The sequence below is a fragment of the Giraffa tippelskirchi genome, chromosome 1 (genome assembly GCF_054371585.1).
Source record: "Giraffa tippelskirchi isolate mGirTip1 chromosome 1, T2T-mGirTip1v1.2.pri, whole genome shotgun sequence".
In the NCBI taxonomy this organism is placed as follows: Eukaryota; Metazoa; Chordata; class Mammalia; order Artiodactyla; family Giraffidae; genus Giraffa; species Giraffa tippelskirchi.
In genome coordinates this window covers 183317541-183330719 of record NC_137275.1, presented here as the reverse complement: position 1 = coordinate 183330719, position 13179 = coordinate 183317541, and the positions used below count along the sequence as shown (strand labels likewise).

Genomic DNA, 13179 nt, shown 5'->3' with positions numbered 1-13179 from the left:
GAAATTCTAGCAGATGTAAACAAACAACTACTTTGGCTTTCTTTGGAAAAGTATAGAAAAAAATCTCAGCTGTCTGTAAGAACTAGAAATAGGCAAACTAATTTTTACTTAAAAAAATAAAAGGATAAATATTAGATTTTTGAAATATTTCCTGGACATGCTTATTGTTAATTACTGGCAAATTTCAGAACAGTCTGTCAACTTTAAGATTGTGAGCTTCAAAATCAGTTTATACCAGTGGGATTCACATGTAGAATAAATGGTATCCACCTTATTTATCTTTCTGAAGAGGTCTACTAGTTGAATGCATAGGATGGGGTATCCATACCTTAGTTGTTGTTGTTGTTTAGTTGCTAAATTGTGTCTGACTCTTTTGTGACCCCATGGACTGTAGCCTGCCAGACTCTGCTGTCCATGGAATTTTTCAGGCAAGAATACTGGAAATGGGTTGCCATTTCCTTCTCCAGGGGATCTTCCCGAACCCTGGGATCCAATCTGGGTATCTTGCATTGCAGGTGGATTCTTTACCACTGAGCCACCAGGGAAGCCCTTATCCATAACTTGACAGTCAGCAAATTACAATAATAGTTAAAGAAATGGACAGTCAAGAGCAAAGTCATCAAGTATCTGGAGTGGTGGTATTTCAGATGGTGTTCTGCAGATCCTCTTGGGGCTGAAGAGGTGGCCTGGCCCAAGCACAGCCCATCCCCTTTGCCCCTCATTTGAACAAAGCAGCTTCTTGCCTTTTTTTTTTTTCGACAAGTTGAAACTCTCTAAAATCTTGCTTAAATGGATTCCATACTTTTTAATAGGATGAAGATGACTCTTCTATGATAAATATTATTATAGGTTTACTTAAAATTGTTTGGGTATAAGATTTTCTCAAAAGCAAAATGTTTGAGTTTGTGGTAATTAATTTTCTTTTAAATGTATTATTTATTAAAAAAAAAAACAAGATGTATGTTCCACAATTTTGCATTTAGGATCTAGAAGGTTAACGTTAGGTCAAAAGCAGTGGAACTGGAAAAAGTGACCCCATCAACACCGTCCATGGCTGGGGATGGCAAATACTTGAGCCTGAAAAGGGCTATGTAGCCTGAGTTACACCACATGAAATCCTAACGTCCAAAACCCAAAGAGTGTAAGACACGATCTCTTCTCACTGCTATCCTCACCCCACAGCCTCGTCCCAAAGGATGGGGAGCCCTTCCCTGTAAAATGACATCAGAGCCACAGGAAGGCAGAGTGTCATGAGCACAAGTCCTTCTGTGGCTCAGGAAGGTTTTCTAAGCACCCCTTGGATTTCAAACATCTTTGCAGTATTTGCAGTGTGAGGAGGAATGCCACTATGAATTATTAATTCTTGTGCCTGATGGATAGAAGTTACAAAACTAGCTGCATTTTAATAATAAAGCTCAGCTTCACTTGAGCACATTAGGACTTGCTCGGGGCAGGCAGAGCGGTGGGCTAGGCAGATGGCCAGGCAGAGTGCACAGCGCCCAAAGACAGCCCAGGCGTGGGTGTCTGCTTTGCTCCGCTTTTAAGTGAATCTATTTCATGGTACATTGGACATGCAGTTAGTAGGTATGGACTAAAGGGCTGAGGAAAATGAACATTTTTAGTAATAAGAAGAATGGAGAGTAAGGACATGTCTTTAGATGTTGAACCATAAAAAAATCACAATTAGTGACTATATAGGCCATCCAAAGTGCCAACAGCTATTTTTATACCCACTTACAGAGTTGCCATGAACCTGAATTTTATAGAAGATAGCTGAACACTAGAGAAGTCTCCATAGGTTAGTACATATATCTGAAAATCTTCTTAAAATGTGATGTGGAAAATGTTTCTATTTTTGTCACACACACATAAATATGTTTGCTTGTTTGCTTTTTTATTTTTGGACAAGAAATTTTTATGCACAAAGGGACCACAAATATGTGAGAAAAATATTGTGATTGCAATGTATGCTGGGATGGCATTCTCCAGGCACTAAAATAACTTTCTTTGAGCTTCCTGACTGAAGTGACAACCCTGCTACTGCCTGTGAACTTGACCTCTCACCCTCTTGCCCTACTAAGTCATTCCCACGGGTGAGGGCACCACTCTACACCCAAAAGAACAGTTCTAACCCTCTCCCAAGACTTGAGATTCCAGAGATGACTGCAATTAAAACTTACAGATGATGATATAGTTTCTACGCCATTTTTTTTTATAATCTGAAAATTAGTATTGAGAATTTTGTCTAAGTTATTTAAATCATTTTTTCCACTACGAATGAATAGAATGTGAACATATACCCATGGGCATTTGCATTAAAGTATCAAGTTCTTGTGAGTCAGCATTTTACATACTGGGAATTTGTGATCTTTTCATACATTGCTAAATTGCGCGGTAACTTGTAGTTAATTGGCAATGACAGGGAATTTCAATTCATGTTAAATTTGGATTAGATTTACTCCACAAAGGATTCTGTGCAGTGTGAACTTTTGAAAAGTGCCCTGTGTGTGGATGTGTGGTGATGTCTGGGGTGTGTACATTTGTTCAACACAAACAATGCACTGCTATTGCAGAGAAGTCAGACATACTAGGCACAGAAAAAAAGGTGCATGTGTGATGGTTAAGCCATCCCTTTTAGCCAAAATTGCTTAAAAGTCTGATAGTATGGCTAACAAATAACTTTGGCAAAGTTGCAATGCTTAAAAATTTTAATATGCTATTGTTTTAAAGCTTTGCCTTTCTTATCTTCTCCAGTAAAATGGCACTATGCTCAGTATGTGGCAACTGAATCCTCTCCACTCTTTGCTGTGCTTACAACATCACTAGAAATCCCTAAAGCTTCAACTTTTATCAAAGAAAGAGTTACTTTTCATTTTTCCTGTAGAATAGAGAATGTAAGGTGAATGCAGCTAATCACATAGAATTTTGATTTCTGGGCCCTCCATGATCTCTTTAAATATTCTAATCTGTTCTCTGAAGTGTTAAGAAATTTTTAAAGTATATAGTCATCAATAATTATAACAGCATCAATAGTATTCTGTATGAATTAAGTAGCCTGGAGTCATATACAAGGAAAATTCATGACAACGTGTCTTCTAAAAAAGTATCATTGGAAAGAAAGGATTACTTAAAGTTTCTTTTTTGTGTAAATATAATTTTCCCCTGTGGAATGGAATATTGGGAATGGAGAAAGGGAAAGAAGATGATCTTTCTCACCAGTTCATTTGTTTCTAATCTACTATCAAAAATGGAAAACAGCAGGGGGTGGGACGAACTGGGAGAGTAGCATTGAAACATATACATTACCATATATAAAATATTAAGAGGTAGCCAGTGGGAATTTGCCATAGATGCAGGGAGCTCAAGCTGGTGCTCAATAACAACCTTGAGGGGTGGGATGGGGAGGGGGAAGGAGGGAGGTTCAAGAGGGAGAGGACACGTGTACTTATGGCTGGTTCACATTGTTGTACGGCAGAAACCAACACAACATTGTAAAACAAATATCCTCCAATTAAAAAATTAAAAAAAAAAAAACCACCCCGAAGACAGGCATGCTGACATGAGATTGCCTACCTATCTGTGAGGCCACAGGTGTCTATCTGGAGGTCACGGAAACTCCCTACCGCCCCCTGCTGTACGGAGATGGGATCCACCGCTTCGTCGCCAATGGAAATGAGCCTCAGGCAGCCCTGAAATCCACCCAGGGAATTAGAGCATCCAGGGTTAGAGCTGTTGTCAGGACAGCCTGAATGAACACGGAGACACAGGAGAAAACTAACAGTTATGAAAAAATACTGTACAGTATTTCTCATTAGCAAAAATTGCTATCCCCATGTGCTAGCAGACACCTGAAGCAAGAAAAGCTATAGCAAACCTAGACAGCATATTAAAAAGCAGACACATCACTTTGGCAGTAAAGGTCCGTTTAGTCAAAGTAGTCCAGTAGTCATGTACAGATGTGAGAGTTGGACCATAAAAAAGGCCAAGAGCCGAAGAGCTGGTGCTTTCAAATTGTCGTGCTGGAGAAGACTCTTTAGAGTTCCTTGGGCAGCAAGGAGATCAAACCAGTCAATCCTAGAGGAAATCAACCCTGAATATTCATTGGAAGGACTGATGCTGAAGCGCCAATACTTAGGCCACTTGATCTGAAGAGCTGACTCATTGGAAAAGATCCTGATTCTGGGAAAGATTGAGGGCAAGAGGAGAGGAGGACAACAGAGGATGAGATGGTTGTATGTTATCGCCGACTCAATGTACATGAGTTTGAGCAAACTCTGGGACATAGTGAAGGACAGGGAAGCCTGGCATGCTGGAATCCATGGAGTCACAAAGACTCAGACACTCTTTAGTTACTGAACAACACCATTTGAGAAGCTCACATCACCCATGGATAGGGTGGTGGGGAGCTGACAAGAACAAAATGTGTTGGTATTGGTAAAGTGTAAAAATAATGACTAAAGTCAGGCTTACAGAGAGATGAGAGGAAGGGAAGATGTGAAATCTGACAAATACACTTACCACACTTTTAATTTAAGCAATCTGATTTCTTTTTTGGAAGAACATTTAAGACATCACACCTTTTAGTATGATGTTAAACTAGATGAACTAAAGGCATGTGAGAGCATGATCAGGAAAAAAAAAATATAGGCATAAGAGGACTTAATAAATTTTAAATGTTTGAAAATAATCTTAAATTGAGAATTGACCTGGATACCCTCCATTCATCTAAATATTGTTAAATATCCACATGTATGCATTCATAGGCATATTTTAAAACACTTTTGATAATAACTGGTCTAAGAAGTCTAATAGCAATTTATACTTACTTTTCTTTTTTTAATTAGGCATTTTAGTCAAATATATTTCAACATGAATACACAAACAAATTAACAATATCTCATAACTATATAGCATTGTGAGTAATGGAGAAAACAAGCAACACAATGTTCTATGGAAAAAAGAAATGACCTTTGATTAATTTCAATAATGAGAGTCAAATTTACAAGTTCTGTCACAGCCATTAATTGGTTTGCTGTACACTTACCAACCACAATTCCTACAGAATAGTTATGTTTTATCCTCCTGGGTCTCCCAAGAGATAATGTTCTTATAATGATTATGAACAAGGACAAGACTTTAAAATCAAAATCAAAGCAAGTGGGGTCCAGAGCCACCTTCTTCTCCACTTGTAAGGCCAGCAGGGTTTTGAGTGCCCTCTCACCCTTCCCTGAATTGTCTGCTAAAGAAATCACAGGTTCTTAGATTTGCCTGCTGCAAGACTGACAATGTAGGAGAGGATGGGGAAAGTTAGGCTAAGAGGATGCTGTCACTGTGAAATGCTTCTGTAAAAGGCAACACTTTGGAGAAACCTGCTGTACAGAGCCCAGGTCCCATTACTCCTCTCTAATCAAGACTGAGCCCCTCCCCAGGAACAGCTGGGCTGCAGGGAGCTAGCTCTCATAAGGCTGTGTCTGTCCTCAAGAACAACAGTGCCCGAGGATGCAATGGAGTGACGCAACACAGCAGCTGCACACCATTTTCTCAACTGGGACCTCCTTAACGTGCATGCCTGCTTCAGAGAACCCCTTGGGATATTCAGAGGCTTCTGCTGCAACTGCACTGCAGTTCAACTTGTCTCTCTGCCCATCATAGTTACTCTTTCAACCTTCCAGGTGTTGTTTCAAAGAATTATCCCTACTAACCCACCCACATGCAAATCTCCCATGCAGAGGCAGCTTCCTACGGAATGAAAGCTACAACTCTACATAGGAAAAAAGCTCAGAGTGGTTACTGAATTGAACACTTTATTTTCATCAGCAAATATGAAACAAGGACAATATTCTAAATGATTAACGTTGTAATAATTCCCAAAAATTGTCAAGCAAATTTTACACTTGACATGAAATTTACCTATTTTATTTATGCTTTGCCTTACAATGTTTCATTTACATTACTTATAGAACTATTTTAACTATTTTGCTTTGTATTTTCCAATAATTTTAATATTCAGAAATTCTTATGTTAATATTTACAGTTTTGGGTTATTTTATAAGATTCTTATTTTTTAAATCAAATGGAATAAGTAGTTTTATAAAGTAAAGATTTTGCTCATTGTACTTATGTGTTTTTCATTCATCTCTCTTTGTACTTGTGTCTTGAAATTGCTGGTGTATTTTCAAAGAGCAAGAACTGAAGACAGAGCCTCTTCTTGTTCCTGCATAATGGATGCTAGCTTTCTACCTATGAATTTTCATAAAATACACAGTTTTTCCATACTTTTCTTTCAGTGATTGAGGCTTTAATGGTTTGTATTTCTGACAAATAGAATTCAAAACAAACCAAGAACTGCATCAGGTTGAAACCATTGAAGGCACAATGAAACCTCAGAAATTAACCTCAAAGGGACTTTGACATTTCAATTTTAACATTATATCATAAAGAACTGTTTAACTCTGCAGCTTTCCTTTACCATTTTCTTGTCTTATGTGAAAACACACACATTTTCGTATATAATAGAATTTCTGAAGGATTGGATATATTTGGAAGAAACTTGGTACATCTTCATATGTTATATGCTGTGCTGCGTGCTGTGCTAAGTCACTTCAGTCATATCCAACTCTTTGCGACCCCACGGACCATAGCCTGCCAGGATCCTCTGTCTGTGGGATTCTCCAGGCAAGAATACTGGAGTGGGCTGCCATGTCCTCCTCCAGGGGATCGTCCTGATCCAGGAATCGAATTCATGTCTCTTACAACTCCTGCACTGGCAGACAGGTTCTTTACTGCTAAGCCACCTAGGAAGCCCTTGTATCTTCTAGGTGACTTCTACTTACTGTACTTAGTAACTAAGATGTTAGAATAAAACATAGGAAACATGAAGTCAATAAATAATTTTGTGGAATCCCTGTTAATCCTTTTCTCTTTTCTTCCTTTTCTCCAGATTGCCATCCTCAAACTCATCCAGAACACATCGCAGTATCTAACTATACTTGTTAGGACAAAGAAAAACCATATCCAGTAGTCACAAGGAAAACTTTCTGAAAGTGAAACTTCAAAGAAGGAAAGGTCAAACCAATGAGTGTTCTATTCTCCAGGTATGATATAAAAGTCAAGAAGTAAGGGTACCACAGCCCATGAGAAGCTCGGGGCAGGAGACATTTTTCCATACAGATGATTGCCCCAAAGCCCTAGCGGGCCATTCATCAATGACCTGATTTGGGATGACAGTGAAGTGGACAATGAGTAGTTACTGCTAAATTAATGAAAGATATCCATCACGATTGAGGTACTCAGAAGTTTAAGTACCTCTGAGGATGACAGATAAATTGTCATTTATGTCAATACACCAGAATGGGTCCTCAGATGAGACCTCATTAGACTTGTCATAGGCTCACTGGCCTGCTAACGTTTCACAGAAGGACACTTGGGGGATTTTGAACATAACTTTATATTCCCCAACTCTGTAGTACAAGTATGCTATTGAGCAGTAGAAAGATTCAATAGAAGGGAATTTATTAAAGCTTTACTTTCCACTACCCCTAATAGCAGGCACCAAAAATCTATGCACAATGGACTATTAGTGAAACTCCTGTTGGAGGAAAATTACAAAAAAAGTTCAGACTAAGAAAAGGCAAAAAGTAAAAAGGGATACCTTGTGACTTCCCTGGTGGTCCAGTGATTAAAAATTTGCCTTCCAGTCCAGGGGATGTGGGTTCGATCTCTGGCCAGAGAACACGTGACGGGGCAACTAAGCCTGTGTGCCACAGCTAGAGAAAGTCTGGAAGCCTCAACAAAGACCCAGCACAGCCCCGAAAAGACACCCAGGAGGGTTTATAAAAGTTAAAAAGCGATACCTAGATCACCGAGTTCTGATGGGACTTTTAGAAATATTGATATTTTATAGATGACCCTTTTTACTGTAAGTGTGCTCTGAGATTTCCAGGCCAAGATGGAATAGAGACTTCCAGGTGGCCAGAGAGCCTTGGTTTAAGCTGCTGTCCTGCAATAATCACTGAGATCACCTCTTTCATTACTAAATTGTCTTGAAATTATATGGTCACCCTAACTATAAGGAGGAGAGTAAAAAAGCTGGCTAAAATTCAACATTGCAAAAACTAAGATCATGGCATCTGGTCCCATCACTTAATGGTAAATAGATGGGGGAAAAAAATGGAAACAGTGACAGATTTTATTAATTTTATTTTCTTGGGTTCCAAAATCACTGTGGACAGTGACTGCAGCCATGAAATTAAAAGATGCTTGCTCCTTGGAAGAAAAGCTATGACAAACTGATATAGTGTATTATAAAGGAGAGACATCACTTTGCCAGCAAAGATCCATATAGTCAAAGCTATGATTTTTCCAGTAGTCATATATGGATGTGAGAGTTGGACCACAAAGAAGTCTGAGCCCTGAAGAATTGATGCCTTTAAATTGTAGTACTGGAGAAGACTCTTGAGAGGACAGGATGGTTGGGTGACATCACCAAATCAATGGACATGAGTTTGAGCAGGCTCTGGGAGATAATGGAGGACAGGGAAGCCTAGCATGTTGCAGTCCAGGAGGTCACAAAGAGTCGGACATGACTTAGTGACTGAACAACACAAAAAATGTTGATGTTTGGCTGAAACCGACACAATACTGTAAAGCAATTACCCTTCAATTAGAAAAAAAAAAAAACTGTAATAGCAAGCCATACTAGTCTGCTTTCATGGGGACCCATCACAACAAAATTGAACTGACCATATAATGATAATTGGAAATTTGCAGTTGACTGTCCATCAGAAAAAACAGTAATGGGAAGGAAACCTGGTCAAGTAGTATTTCAGAACAGGGAGTATTGTTTTCCTTGCAAAATTAAATATCATTAACTGGTTTTCACCTAGATAACCCAGGAACACTGACTTTATTAGTCCCAATATTGCTACAGAGCATAGATTGGATGAACTTCACTTCTTTGTCAACAGCATACATATTCTGGTACTGACAGACACTGAGCAAGAAGATAAGTAAACAGATACTGACAGAAGCTACTCTTTGGACATTAGAGTTTTCAGGAGTAGAGCTCAAGCTGTAGCTGGCCTACCCTACTTTACCCAGAAGAGCATTAGAAAGTCCAACATATCATGGAGACAAATATGGAAACCTTGAGCAAAAGGTTCTACATGTGCATAAAAATTGTGAACATAATAAATCGACTGAGAATCAGAACTCTATGCTCATTGGACCTAGACCTGCCTCTCCTGGTTTTCCTTGAGTAAAAATACTATCTTTTTACTTAACATCAGTAAATTAGACCATTTTGGTTTTACTTGTTTGTTTTAATCTGGCAAAGGATTTACTTGAATTTTAAAAGTAGTATATATTCGTTCTCTAGGAAAAAAGATGCTGTTATGTTGGTGTAAGATATACAGTTAACGATCAATGCAAAAGAAATAGAGGAAAACAACAGAATGGGAAAGACTCGAGATCTCCTCAAGAAAATTAGAGATACCAAGGAAACATTTCATGCAAAGATGGGCTCGATAAAGGATAGAAATGGTATGGACCTCACAGAAGCAGAAGATATTAAGAAGAGGTGGCAAGAATACACAGAAGAACTGTACAAAAAAGATCTTCACAACCCAGATAATCACGATGGTGTGATCACTCACCTAGAGCCAGACATCCTGGAATGTGAAGTCAAGTGGGCCTTAGAAAGCATCACTACGAACAAAGCTAGTGGAGGTGATGGAACTCCAGTTGAGCTATTTTAAATCCTCAAAGATGATGCTGTGAAAGTGCTGCACTCGATATGCCAGCAAATCTGGAAAACTCAGCAGTGGCCACAGGACTGGAAAAGGTCAGTTTTCATTTCCATCCCAAAGAAAGGCAATGCCACAGAATGCTCAAACTACCTCACAATTGTACTCATCTCACACGTTAGTGAAGCAATGCTCAAAATTCTCCAAGCCAGGCTTCAGCAATACATGAACCATGAACTTCCAGACGTTCAAGCTGGTTTTAGAAAAGGCAGAGGAACCAGAGATCAAATTGCCAACATCCGCTGGATCACTGAAAAAGCAAGAGAGTCCCAGAAAAACATCTATTTCTGCTTTATTGACTATGCCAAAGCCTTTGACTGTGTGGATCACAATAAACTGTGGAAAATTCTGAAAGAGATGGGAATACCAGACCATCTGACCTGTCTCTTGAGAAACCTGTATGCAGGTCAGGAAGCAACAGTTAGAACTGGACATGGAATAACAGACTGGTTCCAAATAGGAAAAGGAGTATGTCAAGGCTGTATATTGTCACCCTGCTTATTTAACTTACATGCAAAGCACATCATGAGAAATGCTGGGCTGGAAGAAGCACAAGCTGGAGTCAAGATTGCCAGGAGAAATATCAATAACCTCAGATATGCAGATGACACCACTCTTATGGCAGAAAGTGAAGAACTAAAGAGCCTCTTGATGAAAGTGAAAGAGGAGAGTGAAAAAGTTGGCTTAAAGCTCAACATTCAGGAAACTAAGATCATGGCATCTGGTCCCATCACTTCATGGGAAATAGATGGGGAAACAGTGGAAACAGTGTCAGACTTTATTTTGGGGGGCTTCAAAATCACTGCTGATGGTGATTGCAGCCATGAAATTAAAAGACGCTTACTCCTTGGAAGGAAGGTTATGACCAACCTAGATAGCATATTTAAAAGCAGAGACATTACTTTGCCAACAAAGGTCCGTCTAGTCAAGGCTATGGTTTTTCCAGTGGTCATGTATGGATGTGAGAGTTGGACGGTGAAGAAAGCTGAGTGCCGAAGAATTGATGCTTTTGAACTGTGGTGTTGGAGAAGACTCTTGAGAGTCCCTTACTCTGCAAGGAGATCCAACCATCCATCCTAAAGGAGATCAGTCCTGGTTGTTCATTGGAAGGACTGATGTTGAAGCTGAAACTCCAATACTTTGGACACCTCGTGCGAAGAATTGACTCATTGGAAAAGACCCTGATGCTGGGAAGGATTGGGGGCAGGAGGAGAAGGGGACGACAGAGGATGAGATGGTTGGATGGCATCACCGACTCGATGGATATGGGTTTGGGTAAACTCTGGGAGTTGATGATGGACAGGGAGGCCTGGCATGGTGCAATTCATGGGGTTGCAAAAAGTCGGTTACGACTGAGTGACTGAACTGAACTGAAGTGAACTGACTTCATTTGAATCAGTGTCTGAAACTGCTCTGTAGGAATCAACTAGATATTTATAGCTATGCTTATAGAGGCTACTCTAAATTTATACATTAGTTAGGAAGAAAGTGCTGTGGTTGCAAGTTCTATTTTTGCCACTCAGTGCCAACATAGAATTACATTAGAAAAATGGGAAAGTTGTAATGAAGAAAAGTCATTATGCCATCTCGTGGGATGTTTAAACTTCGCAATTCCACTCATCTTAGGGACATTGTTTCTTCTTGGAAACCATATTAACAAGGCAGTTCTCTGTATATCAACACAATTTTATGAAAATACATAAGAAAGGCTTATTATACCCTTTTCAACACATTTCCTCTAGCTCTCTAGGATCCTTAAATAGATAGTAATGAAGCCAAAGGCCAGGTGTACGTGCACAACCAGTGTGACAACTGTGGGTTCTTGAGCATTCATTCATCTTAACCATTGGAGCATGCCACTAAAACCACAGTAATTAATGTTGTTTCACTAAATTAACTGTACTTATCAGGAATCAGACAGTTTATGCATAAGGAAAAACTTAAAAATCACTGGCAAGATGTCTTTTAGCAGCTGCACTGATATTTATAGCATTTTTAAAATAAAAATGGGCATGATCAAAATGTCCATCAACATAAAATGGTAAAATGGATGAGTAAAATACGGTACAATATGCATCAAAGAGCCACACATCCATGAAAATTAATTAAATTCAGCTATTCATAGCCACATGGCTGGATTTCAAAAACTAATGTAGAACAGAAAAAGCAAGTCACAGAAGAAGGAATGCAGGTTTATCCTCTTCGAAAAGTTAAAAGCAAGGCAACACAAGACAATTTATTGTTTAAAGTTACCTACATAGATGATAGATTATTAAAAAAGCAATATACAAAGACTGGCTTTTAAAAAGCAGAGTCATACTTAACTAGGGGAATGAAAGTCTAGAGGAGCAACAAAAGCCTCAAGTGTTGTAGTGGTTAATTTTGTAGACAAGAGGATGCACCCATATATATTCTTTTTATGAAATATTATAGTCTTTTTAAAGTGTGTGCATATGATCTATTTCACAGTAACAACTGACTCAGGTCGCATCAGTATGTAAATATTTATGGAAAGTACCTACTCTCAAGTAGCTGTGCATTCTGAGTATGCAGTATGTTCAATATGAAAGCTGATTTGAAAAGTATTTTTCTTTTACTCCTTAATACAAAATGTTAAAGGTATTTTATTTTGTGTCATTAAACAGTAGACACAGATTGTTCTTTCTGTATCTTTCAGTGCCTCAAAATATTTTATCTTTTAAATTACAGTTCTTGGATAAATTCTTTATTTAGTTTTGAAGGAATCTGTTCCTCTCCTGAGCTTAAAACCCATCATTTAAATGTAAAGATTTAAAAGAGTATCTGGGTCAGAAATGCATCATATTTAGCAAACAAGAAAAGCAAGCAATCTTAACTTTTAAAGTTGCTGGCACAATTCCACCTTTCCTCATGAAGTTTGCTTTAGGGGAATTCAAAGATTAAACAACCCAATTCATGGTTGATGTACTTATTGTCAATTCTCAAGGGAGAATTTTATACTTTCTTGTTGGCCTATCAAGCTATCTCCACCATGATTCCAAACTTATTTTAGGAAAAAAAAAAAAGTATAAAATGCAAAACAGCAATAATGTCAGAGAGGGCTTCAAGCCAAGATTAAAAATAAGTCTTACTATTGACAGTTCTAAGCTTCCAGTGGCTGAGGATTTTTCACTTGAATGCTCCAGGGATGGAGATTTATTACCCTCAGAATTTCCCCCTCCCTAGTGGAAAAGATCCTGGATGGACTCAATCAAGGTTCACTAAGCAGGCAAAACACCCACTGACTACATCCCAGGGAGATGGACTGGCGATGTCTTGGTAAAATCCATCACTAAGCAATGAGTGACATGTTAATGGGCTTCTCCTGTAGCTCAGCAGTAAAGAATCCATCTGCAGT

General features: G+C 38.8%; 1 protein-coding gene across 1 annotated transcript in view; it reads right to left on the bottom strand.

Moving 5' to 3' along the window:
- LOC145514600 (contactin-associated protein-like 3) overlaps positions 1 to 13179 on the bottom strand; it is a 207104-nt gene that overhangs the window by 78104 nt on the left and 115821 nt on the right. The window contains exon 12 of the mRNA XM_081512732.1: positions 3574 to 3745. Within this exon, the coding sequence (XP_081368858.1) occupies positions 3574 to 3745 (172 nt within the window). The remainder of the gene's footprint in view (positions 1 to 3573; positions 3746 to 13179) is intronic.